Source organism: Stegastes partitus, unplaced genomic scaffold (assembly GCF_000690725.1).
Source record: "Stegastes partitus isolate 25-593 unplaced genomic scaffold, Stegastes_partitus-1.0.2 Scaffold710, whole genome shotgun sequence".
In the NCBI taxonomy this organism is placed as follows: Eukaryota; Metazoa; Chordata; class Actinopteri; family Pomacentridae; genus Stegastes; species Stegastes partitus.
In genome coordinates this window covers 169,025-194,171 of record NW_007578441.1, presented here as the reverse complement: position 1 = coordinate 194,171, position 25,147 = coordinate 169,025, and the positions used below count along the sequence as shown (strand labels likewise).

Here is a 25,147-nt window from a genome sequence, read left to right as displayed (position 1 = left end):
GAGCTCTTGATTATTTGATCACAAATCCTGATAAATAAAACTGAACCACAACAAACATGTAGATATCTTTTAACACAGATTTCAGCAATATGCTTCCGAACCCAACAATAGTAAAACTAAAACTACAGTGTAACCAGTTTAGCAGTTTCCTAGTGGAGAAACTATTTAAAGTTCTGAAATGTTATACCTCTGTCGGAGTCTGCTGCTGTAAGAACACTGTGTGTATTACGTGATCAGAAGTACCACTCTATATTTATCAAATCATGGGGCATGCCGTGCTGCACGCACAAGCACGCCCACCAAAGAGCATACAGCATGGTGCTTGGTGGGACACTGACCTTCATCTCCTACAGACCAGGACCACAGCTGAAGCAGAACAGGTAGGAAGCATGTTTGGATGTACAAGCACAATAAGGCGGGTAAAAATACAAAAGAACCTAATACTTTCTTTATATGTGTGGGTGTATATATAATACTATTACTATCTGTTTTCATTCTAAATATTTTAAGTTAGTTTAATTAGCAATAGGGAAACAAAAAGACATTCACACTATGCTATATTATACTGTATTGTGCTACATTGCTAGATATTGTAGCAAGTTGTTGCATTATATTTATATAAGTTACATCATTTAAATTGTGCTACAATAACGCACTGGTAAAATCGATATGTGTTATTTAATTGCATTAGTGGCTTTATTAATTTGTTGATTTAGTTTACTTATTCAACTCTAGGGTTTAGCATCCATGCTTGTAATAAAGCTCATGTAATGTTTTGCAGAAAAATTAGTCTGAAACTTTCATTATCAATTTTTTAATTATCTCGCAAATGCATAATTGTCTCACAGTTCAATTTTTAATTCACATTGTGGTTGTTGCTTCAGGAATAAATAAAAAATTACTTCATATTAAAATTTTGTTTTGGTTTTGTGATTGGACAGCGCCATTAGGGTGAAGTCCACAGCCAGCCACGGACCCAGTGGTGCAGTCACATTATCTACGTAGCACATCTGACCATGCAACAATTTATGTGCTACTACATTTTAGTGGGGTTTGGAGACATAAGTGAACTTTGCTCACAGACTGGAGCCTTTTGTTTCAACTGAACAGAATCGAATGAATTTAACAATTACAGTAAAGAAAGACAACATCATTATAATAATATTATAGATGATGTATTGTTGGGCTGCAAGGTGTCTCAGTGGTTAGCACAGTTGCCTCGCAGCTAGAAGATCCTGAACCTTTCTGTGTAGAGTTTGCATGTTCTCTCTCGTGGGCGTGGGTTCTCTCCAGGTTCTCCAGCTTCCTCCCACACAGTCCAAAAACATGTTGAGGCTAATTGGTGATTCTAAATCGTAGGTGTGAATGTGAATGTGCTCGATTCTGTGTCTCTAAGTGTAGCCCTGTGATAGACTGGTGACCTGTCCAGGATGTCCCCTGCCTTCACCCTGAGTCAACTGGGATAGACTCCAGCCCCCCACGACCCTAGTGAGGATTAAGTGGTGTATAGATAATGGATGTATTGTTCCTAGCATTTTATTAATGCCTAACATAGTGTAGTTGTTAAATTACTGGTTGTGCGACTGAGCCTTTAGCTGGCTGTACTGACTCCCCCAGCTGTGAATGGTACAATGCAACCAGAAGCACCAAATATATTCTAAATTGAACCTTACAATATTGAGTATTTTTTAAAATTTTTGTTTAGAAATCATATTCTCAAATAACAACCCAAACCCGAACAATTAACAGTAAATAGAGGGACAATTGTGAAGTAATTTAAAAAAAAGGATAATGAAGGTTTCACTTCTGTTTTTTGATTGATTTTGATATTCACTGCATTTGCATTAAGAACTCTATGATGCTAAAACTACCTGAAAGTAATACATCTACTTTTAAAAGTGATTCATTTTATATTAAAGCTGCTTTATTCTATTTTCTGCAGATTGTTTTGAGCCCGAGTCAAAAATGGATGACTTTGAATACAGCGTGGAGATCTGTGACCGTGACTGGGAACGCTTCTTTGCAGAATGCGAGGAGTGTAATCTGCTTCCTCCTTCATTAGCAGGTGTGGATGATTCAGGGATGAGTGACATTGATGATACAGGAGCCATTCTTGCTAGAAGAGCTCAGAGAGTGGAGCTAACAGCAGGCTTTTCAGAAGCTGACCGCCCCATTGATGGACCCCCACACTGCGAGGGCTCTCCTGTGGAGCATTACCTCAGCAAACACAGCACCAGTGGAATGGAGAGCGTCCTCTCGGGCAGCGAGGAGGACTTACACCTGCAGTCTGTCAATATTTTCTTTGAAAAGCTGAAAAGTCTCACAGAGGCTGAGCAGCCCTCAGAGCCAAGCCAAGAGAGAGATGGAAAAATCAGAGAGGAGGAGCGCTGTAGTGATGGGCAACATGCCAGTGAAAGTGCTCTGCCAGAAAACATCCCCAAGTTAAACTCTCTGCCTGCCAGGGGTGAAGCAGCAGTTGGCAAAGAGACGGCGAGGCCTCTCGACACCATCAGGAACATAAACACAATGAAAAAAGTCGAGGCTGAGTCCAACATTTCTCCAGAACCCACAGTCGATAACTCAGAGCTCAAGACTAACAAATCAGCTGCAATAGAGTTATTCATCAGAGAGGAAACCTGCGCAGAAACCAAAGTAAATGAGGTAATACATCAGTCTCATGACTCACCAGACGTCTGCTCAGAAACAACGGCTCACGCTTACAATGTGGAAACGCGCACACCTCTGGATGACGTAAAGCAGGAAGGTTTGTTGGCACCTCTCACTTTAGAAAATGTTAAATGGAGGGAAGACCAAACATTTAATGTTTTACAGTCAGATACAGGAAGTACAAACAAAGCAGCGAGCCAAGAATCATCTCCATCTGCCTCCATCAAAAGGAAAAAGAGAAAGAAGAGACGACTCAGTGTGGAGCAGAGTGAGGGGGGGAATATTTATGAGAGGCAGGGTTCGGTTAAGCAGAGTGATTCAGAAGAGGAGCGGTATGCTTTGAGACGAGGAGCAGGTCAGTGTGTATCTGAGGATTTTAATTCATTTTATTTAAATGAACCACAAAAAATACCCTTTACTCCATATTCAGTTACCAACAATTTCCCGCTAAATATATCTGCTAAAAATGTAAAAGTAAGTGATCTTTCCCACTCTGTTCTTCCACATGACAGTCAGTACCAGTATTTGCCAGAAAGCGTAGTTAGACAGAAAAGGTGTACAGTAACAGGCTCCGCTGAAAACATTTCAGCTAGCAATAGGTCAGTAACCCCACTAAGTCAAACTGATCACAGTTTGATGTCTGTGCCAAACAGCAGTGCCAATGTAACAACAAATTCACAGCCTCGCAGCAAGTTACAGGTAGAAGAATCTGCTGGACCGAATGCATATTCTGGGCGCCCAGTTTCAATTGCTGGCGGTGTAACTGGTAAATCAGGCATGGCTGGAGAAAATCAAAGCAAGAATGAAAACACAGGGGCTCTCCAGCAGTCTGATGAAAGAGAACATTCTGTCACTGGTTGTGAAAAGGAACAAAATCCAAAATGTTCTCCAGCAGAGGTCGAATCAGCAGCTCGCAGTCTTTTACCGCGTGCAGAGTCAAATGCTCCTGCTGTGGAAGTCAGCCAAAATGACAAACTATCCGCTGCTATGACAGTCCTGGCCGGAGAGGCTGGAAATTCTGGCAGAGAAGAGCACACACTGTGTCAAAAGGAGGCTGAGCCCCAACAACAGCTGGAAATGGACTGTCACAACACAGACCAATATAGCACCCCGCTGGAAAAGACTCAGTTTTCTGCGTCTGCAACTGCTGGGATTATTTCTCACGCTCTTAATACAAAACCTCAACAGTTTGAAACCGGAGCGTGTCCATTCCGAGATGAGGTTTCCAATAAAGTAACTTCCACTAATTTGACTTCAGATTGTATTAATGCTTTGCCTGATAAAAGCTGTCTGTCTAAAAGTCCCTCAAGTTTAGATACAAATAATACAGTAGATCAAATAGATTCTTGTGCAGAGGTTCAACCTTTGTCCAAATGCGATGTTTTATCAGAGATAAACTCTAAAGAGGATAGTGCTCAGTTCGCAGCATCACAAATACAGGTTTTAACAAGTAACAGTCAGACAGAAACCAAATCGTCCTTGTCTGAAGACTTACTGACAAGTCCTTCAGAAATCACACATGTATCTTCCTGCTGTACTCTGGACATAGAATCTCTCACGTCGCTCTCAAATGAAAGTATCACTGACATGTCAGTTAGTTCTTGTTCATCTGTCAGTGAGCATGATTCTGAATGTCAAGGAGAAAAAAAGACACTAATCTTGGCAAAACACAAGGAAGAAGATGTTACGTCTGAACTCAAAAGCAAACCAGGATCAGAATGCGACTTACTGGGTGGAACAGTGGATACCCTCACAGCATGCAAAGCTGAACGCAGACCTGAAAAGGAACCAAATTCTGTGTTTGCCATGTCTTCTTTTTGGAGAGAGATGGAGAAGCTGACAATAAATGACATTTTGGGTTTGCGAATGACCAACAAAAGAGCCCTCCCGCCTCTGCAGGAAAGTGAGGAAACAAACCTGTTTGCAATGACTGATTCCGGCTTTTTTACTCAAGTGGATGAGTCCAAACTTGAGCAAACCAACGAGGAAACATCCAGCGTTCTTGATTCTGTAGAATCAAGTTTACATTCTTCCCCTTCAAGAAGTGTGATGTGGGAGAGTGAACTTGTCTCCGTGAGCAGAGAGGCCGATATTTACCCGGAGAATATGATGTTGACATCCGTGGCTGACACTTCCCAAACTGTCATCTCTGAAACGGCTCAGCAGGGCCTCAGAAAGATTTACAAAAATGTCAGCGTGCAAAATTTACATGCCCTGGAATCTGACTCTTTCAGCTACAGAAGGAAAGGTGACACTTTGCAAACCTTAGATGAAGGAGAATCAGAGTATTTCTCTGAGGGATTTGTGCCTAAGCAAGGAAGAGACGCTGCCTCCTTGTCAGACACATACAGCATCTCTCTCATAGATATATTTCAGTACTTCTTCGGAGGAAAACAATCCGCCCCCAGTCAATCAGCGACAGATAACATGACCGCCTTCTACACTGATGGAGATTCTGTCCCTGAAACATATGATCACTTTTTCTCTGAGTTTGATACAGAAACTTTCTTCTACCCTCTCATCACAGCTGAAGATAAGGCCCAAGACAAGCCAGTTCCCATCTTTTCCTACTCTCGCTCAGCTAATAGAAATCTGCAGTTCCCAGAGGCTTATGATTATTTCTTCGCATCATCATCATCGGATGATTCTTCCGTGGAATCTGATGATGAAGATACATGCAGCCCCGTGAGGGTGGTGTCCCGGTTCAGCCACGAGTCAAGGCCGATTTCTACGGACATATATGAGAATTTTTTCACAGATAATGACCTGAGACAGAATTTCTTCTGGAAAACAACACTGTCCTTCAGGAACATTAATTTTACAGCATCTACAGTCCAGAAGCCAAGGTCAACCTCTCTGTCTCCTGTACCTGTAAAGCCAAGTGGCAGATCCCTTCAGAGGACTGTTTCTCCACTTAATGTACTTGGAAATCAAGATGTGATGTTTCCAGACCCGCTGCTTTACCACTTGGAAGAAAGAATCTCCAGACAACTAACACAGCAGCCTTTCACATATGAAGACTTACAGACGACTGTTTCAAATCCAAGTAAGTCCTGTTTAAGGTAATGTTGCAAACTGTAACTATGGTTGGGCTACTACTAGCTTTTACCACAGTAATTGCAATATTCGGTGGTGAAATAAGTCTTCAGGTCTCCCTTACTTCAGTTAAGTTAGATATGATCTGTTTTGGTTGGTTTGTAGACACCTAATCCTCTGAGCTCTTTCTATGTTTGCATGAATCAATACACAGTCCCAAATAGTCCCAAGTCCTGAAATAATCAGTAATACTATCTGCAAATTAAAACCAAGATGTTTGTGGTGCACATAAAAAACAGAAACAAAAACAGTCACTAAAACTCAAAACACAAGATTTAGATTTGAACACACACACAAAATGCTGTTTATGCCTTGATCCTGTCTTGATACCCACTAATTCTGATCAAGCCTATTCTCGTATGTGCTGGATGAGGTGAGACAATCCCATTTGGTTTTACATAGACAGTCAGATTTCAGTAAGATGTTTAAATCTTCTGTTGCACAAAACTGTCAAATCTGAAGCAGTCTTCAGGTGCTTTACAACCTGTTGAAATGGTGAAAAACAAACCACCTATTACATTTCGTCAGCATCAGGTGATTACTATTATTGTTTAGACCATTTTAAGCTTTACATTTCTGAGTCACTTTGTGCAACTCTAATTTCCCTTACTACCCTAATTTTAATGAGATGACTGTAAAACCAAACAAGAAAAAAGGTTTGGTTTAACTCTAACACACAGCGTCTTCGTTAAACCAGTCGCTTGTTAGGTATATATTACTTCCTTTAAGACAATGCATGTCACATTTTTTGTTTTCCTCACATGTGGTTAGTTATAGTGTAGGACATGTTAGTCAGTCAGCTGTTACAGTCATGACCGGGACGGATTCTCTTTCCTCAGCTGTCAGACGACACTGACTGACTGCGAGCACGTAGAGATGAAGCCAAGAGGAATGGTAGTACGTGATAACTCGACTTCTCTCAATGAGCGTCTTGTCTAAGCTGCCAGGAGGGCACACTAATTTATGTTAGGCTGTGAAGGAAAATTAAATTACCTTGTCTTGAAGACACTTTATGCATATGTAAATTCCTCTTCTTCCAACTCCAGTACACTTTAATAAGAAAGTACCTCATAAATATGACATCTAATGTTGAGAGCTTATCGTTAAGGATTATTTTTAAGGCCACAAGAGTCACAATTTCAAACACCAGTGGCATCAAGCAGCCTTGTTTGTTTGCAGAAGTTTAAGCTGTGCAGGCAGTAGCCAGGTCACAGTGCGACAAAAGAGGAAGTCCCACCATATTACTGGGAGCTTGTCTACAGCTGTTGGTATTTCATTACTGATTATAATTTCCCTGACCTCCCAGTGGGCTTCTCCGTAGATCTGTGAATAGTTATCATCTTGTGTGTTGTGTTTTAGTAAACAGCTTAATGATTGAAGATGTTTTCTGTCTGTGCAGGGTTGGATGCCTCGCTGCTGCCCCTTAAACAGTCAGATATGTGTCTGGTTTGTATTGCATTTGCGTCATGGGTGCTGAAGACTGCAAACCCACAAGTTGGAGATGCCTGGAAGGCTGGTATGTGTGATAATCTGTTGTATTCATGTACCTCAATACATTAGTAAACCTGCAAATTTTGCTTTTTGAAAACTGAAATTACAAAGCAGCTGTTTATTCGATCACTACTTCAGTTTTTAGCCGTGCAATTCAATTTGATATTGAAATCCATTCATTTGAGTTCATTTCAGGACTCCAAGGATCAGGCTGTAAGGCATGCAAAATCAGTAAATAGTGGCCTAAAATTCCCAAAACACTAGAATAAAGTCATCATCTTCAGGAAGAGAAACCCATGCATCAATAAAAAAAATCAGAAGAAGTTCAAGTCTTGTCAGTAATGTGATGACTTTTGTTTGTGTCATCACAGTTCTGCTCGCGAATGTAAGCGCTCTGTCAGCCATCCGATACCTGCGTAAGTACGTCAAAGTGAAGGCAGCGGCCAGTGAGACGAAACTGCACCAAGCTGCACTTTCTAATTCTTGATCCGATTCCTTCTGGCTCTGAATACGTCATGATTGGAATGATTCAATTTTCCACGAAGACCTGAAATGAGCCGTTGCAGGACATGAGTGCTTCATGGAATTTTGATGTGTTGTTACATGTTGGCACTCTTAAGCTTTATTCATCCTAATAACAGTTGTTTGACTTCTTGTTCATGAGCAAGGACCATATCATCAGTCAGATGTGCATGATTGTTTTTAAGTGAGAAGTAAGATAAGCGGTTGCAGTGTGGAAAGGTTTCCTTAGAAATCAGTGGCAGACCCCCACCTTAAAGAAACAGGAGAGAGGCAGAAGAAGAAAAAGGATGTAGGGTGGGGCATGGCAAGAACAAACAGGTGTGCAGGATAGGTAGGCTTTTTTGGGCATAAGGCAAGAAGGGCAGAGTTTGAGGTGTGGTGCTGCTCCTGAACTTCAGATAAACATTTTTACCTCCATTTCAATTATTTTACTTTGACCCCTTAACATCTGAAAGCATTCATATAATATATAAAATGACCAAAGGCAAGATGAGACATGTTTATTTATGTGAAAGAAGACTTTAGATATCTGTAAATAATGTTCCAGTATGTGCTTGAGGGAGATTAGAGGCAGGTTTACTCAGAGCTGTACAGACTTGAGATGATAGATGGGTGTGTGATAAATGGAATAACTTGAGGCAATGGCAGAATGTAGGACTGTGCTTGATGAGCTTGTTTGTTTCCATTATGTTAATTTTTTATTGCAGATTCTTAAATCCAAAGTTTCTTTCTAGCAATTATTTCACAAATGTATTGCACAGGTGCAATATTTAGCATTGCAATTCAACAACACTCCCTTAAAAACATATCATATATTTCGGGGACAGTATTCTGTGCCAGTATCCGTGCAGGGCATTTTATTTTCATATAGATCATTTATAGATGACTGTTCATTATTGTCGTGTAGGTTGCACAGAGATGTTTGTGTCTCTCAGATTAACTACAGTAAACTGTGTCTGTGACTTGTGTGTTGTGAGTCTGTTATTTAAAACGCACTCATACCCTTTAAACACTAGGGGGCGACAAACTAAATGTAAATGTAAGAACCTGAACTGGAGAGCCACAGCTGTGTAAGCTGCAGTTTTCAAATGATTCACACAAACTGTTTATTCTAAAAACGTAAGTGTAGACCTAGACTTTTAGTTCAGGCCACTAATTAACATAATAAATTATTAAAATGTCCTTATGTGACTTTATTGCCAAGTATTCAGATTAGAAACTGCAAAGAATTTCTCTTGAAGGATCTTTTTTTTTCTCCAGCAGATGGCAAAGTTGAGTTGTATAATGGAACAGACATTACTCCTCACAGCACAAACACCCACTTGGATTTTGATGCATTTCCGTATGTGCATATGAATATTTAAATACGTATTAAAACACCAGTGCTAGATCCTACATAGATTTAAAAGTAATGCTTGACCGATTAAAAGGATCTTTGGTTTGCGTTTAAAACTGGGCAGTAATGCAGCATGTCTAACAGCCATAGGCAAACTGGTGCATATGTGCATATATTGAATAATATCACACCAGATTTTGACATTTTTCTGTACACATGGAGGAAAGAGGCATGTTGCCGCCTGTGGCGTCCGCAATTTGTGTAATTATTACACTTAATGGCATGGTTGGATATTTTTAACAGTAACTGGTTTGAGCAAGATTACACAATGATTCACTGGATTAAGGAAAACTTAACTGACTTTGGGGAAACAGACAAATAAAAAGAAAGTAAAGGCAAAGCTGAATAATAGCAATAATAAACACATACATTATGGTGTTCATTATTCCCATGCATACTCGTATCAAGACTGTATTTAGAACAAAACTCAGCAGACACAAACTTGTTGATATATTTTTACAGTTTTATTTTCAAATATAAATAAACACCTCAAACAAAAAAGGAAAAAGTCACACAGGTTTCAGTACTGTACAGTATTAATCGTAATATTAGCACCTTTAAGGCAGTCAGTTAAATCCACATCTATTTGCCTTTTAGTGTAACACAACAAATGTACAACATTTACAAAAATATACATCCATTCTTTACTATAACAAGCCCTGATGGAATGCTTTTTATAGCTTTAATCTGAAACAAAAGGAAGTGTATAACAGTAGGTAAAATGGACAACCTGTTAGAAAATCCTTTACATCTTAGAAAATCAGAGATACTACATATTTAACAGTGCGGTTGTATAATACATTAAAAAAATAACCTTAAAGCTCTACTGTCTTCTTCTTGAATGCTACATTTTTTTGTTTTTCACTTTCATATTGTTTTGCTACTTGCTATTTTCTTTCATACCTGCATTCTCTGCTCCACTACCTCACACCTAACAAAGCAGTTCCTGGGATTTGTCCGTTCATACTGTACACAACAGCAGCAACACCGGCTGTGCTTGTTGGCTTTTATTATCCCTCTGATAGAGATCTGTTGTTTGCACACGTCCAGACGGGTGCCGGCGCTATTGTTTTGTTTTATGACCATCTCTGCTGGGTTGCCATGGCACCAAGGCCTCTGGCCCCAAAGTCTAATCCCGTCCAGTGTGTCGAAATTCCAGACGTTGGCTGAATCATTCCACTATCACAGTCGTAGTCCCAAATGTTATCATAGTCCATTTCCTGGTCATCTGGTTCTGTGGGTTCAAGGTACGAATGGTGATCTATAGGACGAAAGAAGATTCCCAGGCTTTAAGTTTCAAGCTGTGAAAGACAAACCTCGCCCTGACTGAATAAACTTGGACACAGTCCCACAGTAATCATAGTGTGATTTGCATTGTCCCAAAATATAATCTGTTACTGTACAACCAGTAGTGTAGCATGCCACTGCTACCACACCTTCACCTGCTATTTGTATTCAGATAGTATAAAAACGTGCAGCCTGTCAAGTGAAATCGCAATCTTATCGCACATTTAAAAAATAATCTGCAAATAGATAAAGACAGGCGTTGTTTTATATGCGATAAAAGCGCCTTTAGATTCAGGTGTGCAGTTGTGTGCTGTCGATCACAGCAGAGGAGTGAATCCGGTCTGTGGAACAGTGTTCTCTTACACTGAGGACGTCTGCACAAGTGGCTTTCAAAGCTGCACTAAGCTGCATTTCATTGTCACGTTTGCTGCACCTTCAATTCTGTAACCTTTGACCTTCTGTCTACCTGCTGACAGACTGAAGAGTTCAGTCAATCCAAAGTGCATGCAGTGTTAGATTTATGGTGTAATGGAGAGCAAGCAATGCTCTGTGTCCTTGGTGGTATTTAGGAAGGCAGCTCACTGTGCTGACTTTCATAACTCACACTTCTGTGGACATATGATCCTGTAGTGTTTAAGATTTGAAAGAGTGCCCATTGTTGCTTCATAGAACTATAAATTTATCCAGCTCTGCCAGGAAAATAACACTGTGCTTGTGACAAGATCAAACATCTTTAAGGTAAAGACGTTTTTATTAGGGCTTGAACACACTTGAACACCACACACAGGCACACGCTACATATACAGAGAAATGTTTCATCAGGTTTGTGAACACATGCTTTCAATTCTTACCTGGTGAGTAACCGTATGGCATCTGAGCGTTCAACCTCGCAGAGCTCGACGGGAGAAGTATCTGTCAACACATGTGAAAACAGAGAAAGTTACATCCCACGATCAACTACAACAAACACTCTCAAGTTTCCTAAAATATGTGTTTCATCTGAAGCACCTGTTCAAATATCACCTGCAGCACAAGTATATATACTCGCTCTACCACCATGTAGCATTTCACTTTGTACCACAGCATTCCAAGAAACCGGAGTGTCCTGAGACATGAGCATATCTGTGCTTCTCACCTGCTCTGGCACTTGGCTGGGCAGAGGCAGCAGCTTTAGCCTTGCCACGGCTTCGGCTCTCTGCTCTACTTGGTTTTGAGGCATCTCCATCTCCAGGCCCAGAGCCTGACCCTGGGAGTTGGTCAGGACCAGGCTTCTCCTGCAGCGTCTGCCCATTGGAGGGGTGTGGAGCTGGAAGGAGGAGGGCAGGAGTTCCTGCTGGTGGTGTTGGAGGTGGATGGGTTCGTGCCAGCTCTGCTGCTAAAAGAACAGAATGGGACACGTCAGAGAAGGGCAGCTATAAGCTTGTAAAGCAGGAGTTTAGGTTTCACCCATGTATGGCAAAATTTGGCAATGCATGTTTTGTAATGGGGCTGCTTTGATGTGATTTTACCAAAAAAAATAAAAAAAAGTGGAAGATTTGACAGACAAAAAGCATCTATCACCTTGACCAAAGCCGTATGTGTGTACGTGTTTGTGTGTTTGCACTGCTTGATATCACACAGGCTGTGCAGGTGTAAATTGAAGCAATGGATCCAGTATCGTTGACCCACTTACCATCGGCCTAGCCTCATCCAGCGAGTAGATTTCAGGGCTGCAGGGCTCATCATACAGAGGCGACAAGGGTTGTCGTGGGGCGCACATGTCTGAGTGGCGCTGGGGGGTGTGCAGGGAGTAGCTCAGGGACGTCTGTGGAGTGCTCCAGCTGTTAGACTGAGGGTTCAGACAGAACCGAGAGTTAGTTTACACCACGCGAGGAAAGACAAATCAATCATAGTTTCCTTCCGTCTTTCTATTTGTCACACTTCAAGTGATAGACACAGTAAACAATTACATAATCCACAAATAGTATTGGGCTTTATGATCTGATTACTAAATTAGGTTTTGGATTACTGCCAGAACAGTGGAGCAGTAGAGATAGGCGCTAAATATAGTAAACGTTTTTATAATAGAGATTTAATTCTTTGCACCGTTAAGTAGTTCGATCTTTCAACCTCAGTTTACATAAATGCCAACGTAACTCCATTTGTTAACACCATACACATGATGACCCCTCCAGCCTACTGCTCGCCGTGTCTATTTTAGTTGCTGTGCACATGACATGTAAAATAAGTCAACAGTCTCAAAGGGAATATTCGGTTATCAAGTTAAGACGCCAGACTGAATTACCTTGACAAGTGGGGCCTTCTCCAGCCGCTGTGGGCTGATACGATGTAGGCCAGAGTAAGGCGTGCTGTAGATCTGCGACAGCACCGAGCTCTCTGCAGGCTGCAGGTAGGAGCCGTGCTGGGGGGACGAGTAGCGCTGCGACAAAGGTCGGTGGTCGCGCTCAGGCCTGGTGTGGGAGGACATGCTGTTGTTTCTGCTGCCCAGCCGGGCAGTCTCAGTCGAAGAGGGACGGCTGGAGCTGTACTGTAGAGAGAAACAAACACACCCAGGGAAGAAGTCAGCCGAGAGTTGTGGTTTTATGACATGTGTTGCATCAGAGACTTTGACACCTGAGTCCTTGTTGAATAAACACTATCAACTGTCTCTTCAGCATTAGTTTTCTGTATTATCTTGTATTTTTTAGTGAACAGAGTGTGAGACAAAAAAAAAAAAAACTTCCATTAATTTAATTGGGAGAGTGGTAGATCTGAAGGTGAACAGCAACATTTCTTCTGGGCACTCAGCCCTCTCCACTTTAAGCTAATTGGATGGGCAGGCGGCCTGCATGGCCCATCTCCTGGGGGAGTTTGGTCAGATGTCCTGATAATGCTGAGTGCTCCAGTACTTCTCAAAGAGTCTGAACTTAACAAGCAAACTTTTCACTCCTGAAGCAGGATCTCAGGGTGTCTTATTTCTCTGCATTTAAAACTTGTTTGGATGGATAAATGTTTTGCAAAATATGAGCCTGAGGATCAACACCTGAGCATGTGTAACAGGAGTGCTTTCGTCTGTAGACATTGCTTAATAATTAACTGCGCTAAAGAAAGGTGTTGCTGCTCAGCTCCGCCAAAACAAACACGAGTCTTTTATGACAACGTATAATCAACTGCTACCACATTTATATCTAGGTCAATATTGTAGTGTTAGTGTGCTTGATTAGGTTTATTATTTCAAGAATATATAAACAGCTGACTTACACAGAGGGGCTCAGAGTATCCTGGGGAGAGAGGGTTTTCCCCATGAACTGGTAACTGAAGGTTCAGGGACCCATGTCCACTTGTTGACTGACTGAATTTGTGATGCTCTATCTTTCCTTGACTCTGTCCACTCCATCTGTCAAACTTTGGGGCCTGGAGATAGAAGGACACAAAAATTAGATTAAATATGGCTGTGAACCAAGTCTTTTTTTAGACTTTAATTGAACCGGTAATTGTAGTAGAGGTGGAGGAAATCAGTTCATAGTCATCACCCGTGTAAATTTACAAAGGAGGCGAGGCCAAGTTAGCTGTCAGTCTCCGTTATCACATTTCCATATAGTTCACATCACACCAACCGCAGGTTCACAAAAGATAGGTCTCTCAATAGCTACGGATCATTAGCAGCTGTGAGTAACGTAATCATTTCCTGCTGTAAACGGCAGAGCAAGCCTCACCTCCGTGTTGGTCGGGGTGTAGATGATGTCATACACGGGGGGCGGGGGGCTGAGAACGGGTACGTCAGCAGCTTTGAAATGCTGGATCCAGTCGCAGAACTCGGTCCTATCCAGACAGGACACCACTATGGGGTTGATCAGCTTCCCTGGGAAGAGAAGAGGGGAGGACAAAGGCCGTCATTTGGTCCACTTGCTCACTGGAATGTGCTATAGCAAGATTGTTATTCAGCAGGGATAAAACCAGCTCATTCATGGAGGGGTTACACTCCGTGACGCGAGCAGAGTCATGGAAAAGGCCACTTTGCATCAAACATGCGCAAGAATGTACACTCATTAAAATCCCTTTAACATGTCCATTTAAATGACGGCGTAGCAAAGAGACTGAATCGGTTTATTTACCTTCAATCTTAAAGGTGTTGGGCTTGACGTCTTGACAGGGCGTGGTCACCGTTATCATGTTGAGCGGAAGTTTTCCCTGAAATCATAATGACTCATTAGCACAACTCCTTGATGCAAACACTCAATTTACTGGATGCACACAACTCAGGATATGCTAGAAGTACAGTACCTTATAGAAGAGCCCATCATTTTCCTCTGATAGGATGATCAGGGTTGATGGATACATCACCAGTAGTCTGTCGCTCTGTTCCTGTGGAAATATGATTACAGTTAGCTTTATGCAGTATGTGTCACACTAAATCCAGTTTGCCAGCTTTGTGTATCTAGTTTATATTTCTACCATCTATTTTTTTTCATCATTGTAGTGTTAGTAATTTCAGCAATTTCCCTGAGGTTTCCACCAAAGGGATCAATAAAGTTCTATTCTATTCTATTTCTATTCTGTTAAAAGTCATAGTAAAAAGTAATCTGTTAAAGCCTGAATTTTTAAGGGCTGCATGAGTTATTAGTTCCTCGTTAAGGGTCTGTTTGTCACGCTGTTTGCAAGTGTAGATACTGTACAAGACGAACAGGCACCAAACATCTAAAGGTAAGAAAAGCCACCGCTGATAACTCCAGCAGAGATAAGACTATGAATAGCCCAAGGTACAAAGGTAAGCGTGGGACCTGGTGCAAACTTGAAACAAAAATGCCAGTGTTATCCTTTAATACTGTGTTGGGACGCATGCTTTAAATCCCACTAAGAACTTCAGTCAAACCAGTTAGCGGGGCATTTAAAGGTGCGGCAGACTCAGAGTTTATGTTTCCTCTCTCTCTTGGGAGGGTGTGTCCGGACAGACAGCTGACATTCCAGCTGTGAGGTGAGTCGAGTCACTGCGTGAGCCGAGCAAATGCCTCTCACACACCCAAGCCCTAAATCTCACACACTTCAATCGGGCTGCCGCCATTTCCCACAGTGAATTAATTACAGATATCTATGCAAGCTGTGTCATGACTACTGTTTTAATGGGCTGCAACATGAAGCTAAAATAGCGTTATTTGTTTGTGTTCATGTCTGATATGGTTTGCGTTGAGTTCAATTTTTCATCAGGTGGTTGCAGGTATCTGACACTGTTGTATACCTTGACAGAAAAATACAGATAATAGGAGATGTGCAATTTGCCAAAACATGGCCTCCGCCCTCGTCACTCACTCCTTACATTGTGTTGAGGTAATGCGTATTGCCCAATTAGAAAACTATGTGTGAGTCACCTGGATTTAGAGCTGTTGATGCTCTGCTTTTATTCACCATGTCGAAAATTCCCAGGGTTTGCAAACATGTATGTATCATGGGTTCGTCTGCTGTACTGTACATTTCCATAAATGGTCAAGTGATGAGGGATAATGATTCAGTCTTGATAAGTTGTGGCTATGTCGTACCTGACAAGGTAGGTGCTGCAGTCGGACTTTAGTCACATAGGTGATGGGGCCCAGGCTGTCCCGCTGAGAACCCTCCCACTCGTAGATGGGTTCTCTGTTGACAGAGTTTCTCAGTTCCTCTCTTCCCTCAGGAGCCTCGTTCTTGTTTAGCTACAGTAAGCACAAAGAGGGTTACAGGAGTTAGTCAGAATCATCGCAAAGTAAATATGAACAGAGCTCTGCCCTTAAGTCAATTTAAACATGCTGATTTGGCTTCTTTCCCTGGAATGTCACTAATGTTTCTACATCGAAAATGCTTCTAAGCCGAGGCTTATAAAGGAATCAGCAGCTCATTTGTTTTCTTCTCTCGTGACACATCTAGGTTCATGTGTTTCATCAACCATCTCCCCACCTGTGGGTGTAGAGTCAGCACTTTAACTCTGTGCAGATGTGAGGGTTAGTTTGAAGCAGCCCAGGATGAGGTCAAGGCCGCTCCCTAATATCCAGGCCTCAGGGAGAGGCAGCAGTGGCCTGCTTGACTCACCAAATTTATACACTCTCACACATCCTGCTTTATCAGAAATGGTTGAAGCCAAAGCGTATTTATGACTAATCCACCAGGTGGATTAAAAAAAAAAAAAAACGAAAATCAAGTTCAAATTTAGAAACAAAAAGACACAAGCCTTTTTTTTTTTTAATGCAACTTGATATATTATAACTCTTCTCAAACACCAAAAAAAGTGTTGCTGAACTTACTTTCACTCTGGTGTAGTTTTCAGGTGCGATTGCTGTGCCTCCATTAGCCTCAATATTTTCTTTCAGCAGGCCAAACCAAAGGTCCATTTCTTTTTGATTGGCACAGTAGACGATGATGGGGTTAAGACTGACGCCTGCAGGGGGTAAAGGTCACAAGGTCAGTAAGAGAAAGTGTCACCCAGATTTCTCTTTCTGAGCTTTTTTTTCTCCTTTTTTTCCTTACAGCTCTCAGTCTTGGAAGTTATGCAATAAATACAACAAACGTTAACATATGTTCAGGACAGGAAACCACATTTAAGACCTATTAAGGAAAAGCCCCTTGACCTGCTGTGTTTGGCATTTAAAGATTGTAGGAGACTCTCCCTCCCACAAACTGCTAACCCAGGAGGAATGAACAGGGCCTTGGATGAATAGAGCTGGAATCTCCCTCTACCTATCAGTCCCACACATACCACAGATAACCACCACTGATAGTCTATTTCATCCCAGCCCTGTGGCTTTGTACTGTAATTGTCTGGAATCATGGCCCGTAGACTGCTTCTTAATCATGCCTACTGTGGCCTCATCTGTTGACTTTTCTTTTCATTCCCGCTCTTAATGTAGACCTTGACCGTAGCACTCCCTCACAAAGTTCTGTTTATGAACTCCCTATAAAAGTGTTTTTTTCATAGTTCAAGCGAGGCGAGCATTGCGAAACGTCTCTCTTTCTAAGTTACAGTCGCTTTACGGTGGCCATTAACTATTGTTTAAAGTAATTATCCATCATTATCCAACTTTCACAGCCACATCAATTCAGACCACTCCACGCTTCCAGGAATTTTTACACATCCTCTCGTGCTGTATTTGCTTCGTCACCCTCTAACTCACCAACGCCACATTTTTTGGCTCGGTGAGAGGACGGCGCTGGGCTCGCAGAGGAAAATCTCTGCATCACATCTCTCACTTGACTCACAATTTCGTCACGCTTCTTCCGCATGTTTCCTGTCAGTGATGCCTCCCGTAAGGTAAATAAAGGTTCGCACTGAACAATGACTGTAACTGAAATATAATACCCCGAAATAGCAAACCCGATCTGGGAAATTGCTGAATCAATTTTATGAGAAAACAACCATAGAGTCTCAATATTGTGACAGCAGAGATTTTGGGAAGATAAGACATATAAACACAGTAACTTTACACCTTTGTGAATGGGATGGAGTTTTCACATGTTGGATTGTTTTATTGCTCAGTAATTTTACGTTAATCCCAGACTTTGTTGGTTTTGTTTCCCACGCAAGGAGTAAGCCATTTAGCCATTAGAGCAGCTTATGTCTTCTTAATGAAAAAACTTTTTTTTTTTTCTTTTCTATTCAGAGTTCGAAAGCTAAGTGCCATTTCTAACAGGCATTAACCTGAGCAGTTTTTGGAATGTGACCATAGATTATATGCAGTGACAAGGCTAAGAGCGGTAGCTGGGCTTTCCTGCACGACAGCTGGACTGACTGAAGTGCACCTGTTGTCTAACAAGCAGGGCCTTTAAGGCTGATTTGGCCCTCTGACCGAGGGTGAAGGGGGCCCAGCTCTAGTTAGTCTTGGGTTTGAGTGGAGGTGAAGAGGTGAGGGGGCCGGTCGCGGCACCTTTGTATCACTGGAATGTGACAACATAGGAAATGCTGCAGCCTGAAAATAGTGTGTGGTTTTCTTGGCGGTTTTTTAAGTGAGAAGAATTTCTACTTTGATCCATAACTGATGAGAGGAGCAGATAAGGCCACCAGTAGAGAGAAAAAATTAAAATAGTGACAGATGATTCTGAGCATTAAACTGACTTAAATAAATACGTTTCTCGCTCCTTCTCTAGTTTAGCCACCGTTTTTGACCCACTGGTTTAAAACCTCCTGCCGTATTCAGTCTGAGTGATTGATTAGCTCAATTCAATGCAGCCAATAAAACAAAACAGATTATTAAGACATACCAGGGCACAGGGCCAATGCGTTCTCTCTAGAAGTTAAACTTACCGTTTATTTGAAAGGCAAATTCCTGGGGTTGGCTGTGATTGCAGTTCTGTTGCAGGTTGCAGATGGTGAGTTCTTTCAACGGAAGAGTCCCCTACACACAAAACAACACAAAAGTTCAACCACACTTCTGCAGACCAACACATTCTCTTATTAGATCGACTGAATGCAGTGCTGTATTGTTCTCCATTTGAGATGACTCTCAAGCTCTTAAATTTATTGAAAAATTATTCACTCTGACACTGAGGTCAGCCTTGTAAGCCAATGATGTATTCATGTCTGCCCTCCATTTACCACCACCGATAGTCTGACTAATACTGTATACAGGTGCTTAGTGGTCTCTTTTTGACGTGGAGCTGAGTTTTCAGCAGGCGCAGTGAAGCGATGATTAATGGCTGCTCATGCTTTATGAGACAAGTGAGGTAAGAGAATCATACTTTGTGTTTACCAACATAGTGCTGGTTGGCAGGGTACGCCTGTCAGACATTATGCTGACATAACGTAAATCCTATAAAAAAGAAAATCAACCCCGAGATAGTGAGGAATCATGGATTTGAAAGAAGAGACGTGACTGTGTTGAGTTTAGAAAATCGTACCTGGTATGTTAATCCAGTTGTGTTGTTGGAGACAAAATGAAGGTGTGTCTCGAACAGATCCAGATAGCAGTCATGTATATCCTGCAGAGAAAGTAGGAGAAGGTGAGTGGTGTGTTAGAAATGCCATGCGATACAAATTTACATTTAGAATCTGTAAAACCTGCTGGCTGAGTGTTGATGTACTGAAACTTTACATGCACATACAGACATGTGGAGATCCTCATGTCTAACGTCTTTTCTGATGTTTCCGTCCATGGAGAAGAGTCAAATAATGCAACCTCACTGTAATCTGAAGATTAATCATTATTTAAACCTCAGCCGGGAATTATGTTTGTCAGTTTTTTTGTACTATAACATCTTGTTCTTGTACTATCTGCTGATTCACTGAGTGAGCACCTACCGGAAATTTGATTTTGCGGCTTTACTTTCTTTTATAATGTAATATGTCCTATAGCCGTCATGATGTCACTCAATCTATCAATGTTTTCTCTCCACTTTTTGACAGAGCTGTTGTGTCACAGCTTTGATAAATTGCTTTTCCCATCATGTGGAGCCGGCATGTCCTCTATCAGTACGTGGGATCAGAGGAACTCTCTCTACCCTGAGGTTTTCTCTCGGAGACGTTTCGCAACCGCAGCAGAAGCAAGCATGTCCAAACACAGGCTGCGGTCCGCATTGTGGAAAACCGATTGGATTATTCACAGGCAGCCACCACGTCAAAGCCAGCAGCCAGTTTCAGTGTTTGGTGGCTGCAGAGCAACATCCTGTTACTCTCCACCTGTTTTTTTTTTTTGGTTTTGACACACAGTTCACATTGATGACTGGCATGATGTGTCACTGTAGGCTTGGTCATTGTTTGAGACCTCAGTAACCACAAAAAGGATTCTGCGGCTTTATCATTGTTGTCTTTTATTGTTGCTTTCCTGAGATTTCAACACACATTCAGTCAGAAGTTGTTTTGCTTCACTCACCTGGCAGTGGAGGAAACGGAAACGAACTTTGGAGCTGTGAATCATCCGTCCGTAATTCTTCACATTGATGCTGCTCTTTTTCCAGCCGCTGGCCGGGTCGTAGGGAAACGGAGGATCCCATTTTATGTTCTCTATCGTCTGTAGATCTTTGGAGGACATTTCCTGCAACCGGTCATATTGTTAGTAAAGATGATGAATAACCCCTTGAGGCCTGGTGTTAAAGTCAGTCAGAGAAGCTGCAATAAAAATCTAACGGCACATGTGGACAATCACAGGAGAGCAGTTCTGTTTGGTATGCAGATGACTGAGTTTCATGTTATCACCGTGTCCTACCAGCTGATGGAGTTTCTTACCTTCCTGGGGGTGACTGTGCACAGGATATTGATGATGCTGTTGGACTTCTCCTGTCCCTCTTGGGGATTCTTCTTGCGAAACAGGCGACTGCTGCAAGTGATAGAAGACAGCCATGTGTTACTCCTCACTCTCCATTGTTTACCATCTATTCCATGTTTGCTGTTTAGCTAACTTCCCAACTGCAGTGTCAACGAGAACCTTTTCCTGTTTATGGGAGTTCACTCTTGTCTACTGTTGTCAGATGGAGAGATGACCTAAATAAATTTTTGCACTTTAAATTCAGAGAAGAATTTTCTCAGCAGATTGACTTTTAATCAACTTGTGTCCCCTCATAAAAACTAAATCCAAGGCCCTTCCTTTGTCCTTTTTTCATCAATGCTAGCCATTTAATGATAAGAACAACCAGGTCTTGTCTTCCTGATAGTGAGGATATGCATAGGAAAATCAGCATTGAATGTACCTCTTTGTTTTGCATGACCCTCATCTGTTACCATTAGTGTCACATCTTTATGAGGAAGCTCCCTTACTGCAGAGATAAGGCTTGGAGGCTGCTTTTACAAGCACAGCTTGTAGTTTATCTGCTTATCTGTACATATGTGTGCCAGTCCTCGGTGCAACAACGCAGGCTTTTGTTTTCACGGTGGGAATCAAGGACTGTCTATTCAGGAAGTACATGTTCAGCATTAATCACTAATTAGTGTCTGGTAAATGCTGGTATTCCATTAAATCCCTTTGTAAAATGTATTCATACACAGAGAAATATAATAACCACACACTCCCATGCAATTTGCAGATACAATGTGAGAGAGGAATGTGTTGTAGATAATAGACAGGTAGTGGATTTGCACACCCAGCATTCTCCAAGTCACTGCTCTGGCATTCAGCGCCTCTCATTCCCCTTCTCTGTGGGGAATACCTGAGCTTGGCCTGATTCACCAACACAAAGACTTAGTAGGGTACACATGAAACAGGAACACTGAATGTATTGTTCAAGCGGAACCATCAATCCGACTTGGAAGGTATATCAGTGTTCAAGCTTCAGCCGTTAAGTTTTGAAACCTGTCGTTTGTTTTTTGTTTTCCTATTGTTGCCTTGACTCTGTTTTTATGTGAAAACTAAAAGGTGCATGGCATGTTTGACAAAACCAGGCCCCGAGTCATTACACAGCACAGGACAGAAGAGTGGAGGTGAGGCTAATTAGAATCAGATGTGTTGGTCCAGTAGAGTTGGCTGTACCAAGTGTAACATGCCCAGGCATATAATCCCAGAGGATTAAAGAAAAATGGAGAGAAAACCCAAGTATAACGCAATCATGTCAGACATTTCCTGTGTTCATGTTCAAAGCCTCCAAGTCAGATCAGTACAAGCCATTAACTTACATATCAGCAGTCACGAACCAGAGCTTATCTTTTAATAACGGTAATTGTGATCATGATAATGAATGGGGTCAGGTCCGGATTTTTTTGGAGGGAAACCAGATTCACTGACAGCTGGCAGATCGTCTTCACAGAGATGCAAAGAGGAGGCAAATGGTAACTGGATCATTGACACCGTTGGCCAGACGGGCACCACTCAGGCACGACTTCGGGAATTTCCTCTATTACCATATGATCCTTACCCCGGCCTCACAAAATTCACAGCCTCTGTTTAACCCCACTGCTCAAACCCAGAAGAAATACCAACAATTCCTTCCAGCTGAAACACGCCGTCTAAAATAACTAACTGCAGCCAAGGCCATGACATGTGCTCTGTGTACACACTAACAGAAGTACAGTGTGAATACCTGGACAGGTTGAGTTGCTCTTACCTGTTTCTGCGAATGAAACTCTTGCTGGAGAACCTGAAGTTGTGCTGGGGGACACATGACATGCTGCTCCCCATGCTGCTGGGCTCTGTGGGGCTTTGCGCTCTTCTGTAGAATAAAGTGTAGTCCCTCTGTGATGGTTGAGTGTAAATCCAAGAGTGCAGTGTGCTCCCTGCTCAAGCCTGACTTGTACTGAGTGAGAAGTGGGCAGGGTGAAGGCTGTAGAGTCAGACTGTGAGAGTGTGTCTGCGTAAAAGGGGTGGAGTTTGGGGCTGCGTCACAGTGTGTGTGGTGAATAAGCAGCAGGACTCACTCCCTCTGAGTTGCCTCTGTCTGCTAAATCAATCCCAACAACAAAGGCAGGGGGTTCAGGCTGAAGTGTGCCATTTCACACCTTCCAGGAGCCAAATGGAGCTCATTGTATGGTCCCAAATGCAATCAGTGGTCACTAAACACACTGGATGGTGTGTGTCAATCACAAGGGAAGATGGGAACTTCTACTGACATGCCCAGACATGAAAATGCCTCCACACTTAAGTATTCTATTTATTACTGGTCTTCGTACTTTCAACACATTTCGAAACTTAAGTATCTGGGAAGTGTTGTATTACAGTAAGCACGCCTGTTGTTTCTGTGTCGTGGTTGAAATGAAATGAAACACAATGCAGATGTGTTTCATATACTTAACCTGAGCAGGTGAATGTATCTGATGTCACATTGTTTTCAAACACGACCTTCCGCCTGTCGGTGAGATATAAAGAGTTTAAACAGGATGCTTCTCAAAGGCTAAAATTTTCATAAGGCAAGAAGACTATGCAAACATATCTTATTTGCATTTTAGGTAGTTCTTCCTAAATGAAATATCCACCACCTGAAAGTAAGCACAAGGCTTAAATAAACCATGCAGTTTTAAAATCAGCTTGTCTCCTCCTCACATATTTTAACATGTATTATAACAGAATGAGGCTTCCATTTAAAAAAAAACAAAAAACACATTAACACTGGAGTCAATCAGTCACATTGGCCTTTTTACTTTCCCATTCATACATTTAGGAATTAGGTTGATAATAGTCGGTTTTAGGTTGCAATACTTGTGACTCATGTGATAAAACATGTAATTTTCCAGAGTTGGTCTTCTTTGAGTGGACGGTGAGAAGCGGTCATATCAATCAGACGCAGGAGTCAAGCCCTCGTGATCACGTTATGCTGGCTCATTAATTAGATCATTGTCTGTGGTGAGCTGCTGCGCTCTCGTCGTGAAATAAGATGTGTGCTGCTGCGGTTTGTCAGTTAATCCCAACCTGTTGAACCGGTTGTTAGACGGATACACCTGAGGCACCAACAGTCATCAGCCATTTCACTGTAGAGCTGTTGTCACTTCCAGCCTCCGACATTGTTTGCTAAAACCCTGTTTGAGTGGTCGACTAATTTAATCAACAAAGAATGAACTAGAGTGAATGCGAATGAAGTTCATAATAACATCTTGGTGCGAGACAGCTAACGATATGAAGGAGACCAGATAAGAGGGGGGGGGTTCAGATAAGGACATACTTTACCTGGAACAAAAATGGATGTCAGGACGAGCAGTTTTAGGCAATATGAAGTTGGGTTTGGGTAGCAGTTGCTGAGCCGCATTCCCTTAACACATTCCCTTCCCCGCTAGGTATGCTATGGGTATGTATGGGTAGGTATGTATCACGAGGCAAAACATCAAATGACACTTGATTTCTTTTGGGGGTTGGTTGTTTAACATTTTATTTTCAAAGGCTATGGAGGAGCATGAATCTGTACCAGTATGTATATGAGTACAAACAATTTAGGTTCTATTTCTTATGTATTTTAAACACGCTTCCCATTTTTAGTGATACATTTGTTCAATAAAATTCGATCAGAACCAGTTCAAAAGGAGCCAAAGGAAAATGACAACATATTTTTTAGATATTTTGGATTGTAAGCATATCTATATCTCGATCGTTACCCTTCAAATCCCCATTTTTCATCATCGTTTATATCTACACGAAAGTACCTTTATTGAATGTTTCAGTCGTGGAAAATCGAGATGTACTTGATAAGGTTCACTGTCAGTAAAGTGACTCACCTTTCTCACCAGAGAAAAAGGGGATTTTTTTTTTTTTCACTGTGTTTCACAGTACAATAAAATGTTTGTTTTAGCCACCCAAGAATTTCACCATCTATTGCACAACGAGGGTACCGCATAAACACAGGGTGACGAGACTACCTCACATTTCTCAGTAATAATTAATGCGTTGCCCTGATTTCTCCAGAAACGTAAACGTGTACAAAGACATTCAAAGTTTCAAGACTGTGGTTCTATCCCAGACCAGAAACTGCTTAACTCAACCATGGCTGCAGTTACTGGGTCAATACTTCTTCAACCTGGCTGAAATCATTTTGATTAAAAATTCCAACTTAACAGTTTGAGTAGATGCTTAATGAAGTGATCTGATAAGATGTGACCTAAAGCCCTGAAGTATTTAATTAGATCTTAACTTTGTTTACATGCATTAAGTGGTTCTGTCTGCTGTCAGAAATATGACCTGTGGCATGTTTTTGTTTTTTTTTCTTCCTTCAAAATGACCAACATACACCTACAATGTCCTGGACATAATTTTTGCTGTAATCCTAATTAAGCAACAATCTTAGAAGTGCATAATTCTCCTGCAATCATCAGCCTAAGTACCATGAGTTGAATAAAGTCTGTAG

The 25,147-nt window shown here is 41.7% G+C and overlaps 3 protein-coding genes across 3 annotated transcripts; 2 read left to right on the top strand and 1 right to left on the bottom strand.

Annotated features, from left to right (window-relative positions):
• Window positions 1–301: 301 nt before the first annotated feature.
• On the top strand, window positions 302–5,585 carry perm1a (PPARGC1 and ESRR induced regulator, muscle 1a). Its single transcript, XM_008291034.1, has 3 exons — window positions 302–380; window positions 1,943–5,381; window positions 5,492–5,585. Exons 2-3 carry the CDS (start codon window positions 1,966–1,968, stop codon window positions 5,583–5,585), a joined length of 3,510 nt encoding a protein of 1,169 aa, XP_008289256.1. The 5' UTR covers window positions 302–380; window positions 1,943–1,965.
• Window positions 5,191–8,738, top strand: LOC103364029 (PGC-1 and ERR-induced regulator in muscle protein 1-like). Its single transcript, XM_008291028.1, has 3 exons — window positions 5,191–5,713; window positions 7,163–7,279; window positions 7,626–8,738. The coding sequence occupies exons 1-3, from the start codon at window positions 5,608–5,610 to the stop codon at window positions 7,739–7,741; spliced, it is 339 nt and encodes a 112-aa protein (XP_008289250.1). The 5' UTR covers window positions 5,191–5,607; the 3' UTR covers window positions 7,742–8,738.
• An 876-nt stretch (window positions 8,739–9,614) lies between these two features.
• plekhn1 (pleckstrin homology domain containing, family N member 1) lies at window positions 9,615–22,613 on the bottom strand. The gene is made up of 16 exons (XM_008291029.1): window positions 22,427–22,613; window positions 20,619–20,709; window positions 20,266–20,427; window positions 19,295–19,375; window positions 18,702–18,792; window positions 16,708–16,841; window positions 15,973–16,122; window positions 14,723–14,803; window positions 14,554–14,629; window positions 14,155–14,300; window positions 13,700–13,852; window positions 12,744–12,986; window positions 12,132–12,287; window positions 11,595–11,834; window positions 11,311–11,371; window positions 9,615–10,433 (listed from the first exon to the last, which is right to left on the bottom strand). The coding sequence occupies exons 1-16, from the start codon at window positions 22,498–22,500 to the stop codon at window positions 10,249–10,251; spliced, it is 2,124 nt and encodes a 707-aa protein (XP_008289251.1). The 5' UTR covers window positions 22,501–22,613; the 3' UTR covers window positions 9,615–10,248.
• Between the last annotated feature and the right edge of the window lie 2,534 nt (window positions 22,614–25,147).

Coding starts and splice junctions, on each gene's coding strand:
- perm1a (XM_008291034.1), top strand. CDS start 1,966: ATGGATGACTTTGAATACAGCGTGGAGATCTGTGACCGTGACTGGGAA. Junction 5,382..5,491: donor GTGTCCCGGTTCAGCCACGA/GTCAAGGCCGAT, acceptor TTAATTTTACAG/CATCTACAGTCCAGAAGCCA.
- LOC103364029 (XM_008291028.1), top strand. CDS start 5,608: ATGTTTCCAGACCCGCTGCTTTACCACTTGGAAGAAAGAATCTCCAGA. Junction 5,714..7,162: donor GACGACTGTTTCAAATCCAA/GTAAGTCCTGTT, acceptor CTGTCTGTGCAG/GGTTGGATGCCTCGCTGCTG. Junction 7,280..7,625: donor TGGAGATGCCTGGAAGGCTG/GTATGTGTGATA, acceptor GTGTCATCACAG/TTCTGCTCGCGAATGTAAGC.
- plekhn1 (XM_008291029.1), bottom strand. CDS start 22,500: ATGGGGAGCAGCATGTCATGTGTCCCCCAGCACAACTTCAGGTTCTCC. Junction 12,987..13,699: donor GATACTCTGAGCCCCTCTGT/GTAAGTCAGCTG, acceptor TTCTCTCTACAG/TACAGCTCCAGCCGTCCCTC. Junction 12,288..12,743: donor AGAAGGCCCCACTTGTCAAG/GTAATTCAGTCT, acceptor CTGAACCCTCAG/TCTAACAGCTGGAGCACTCC.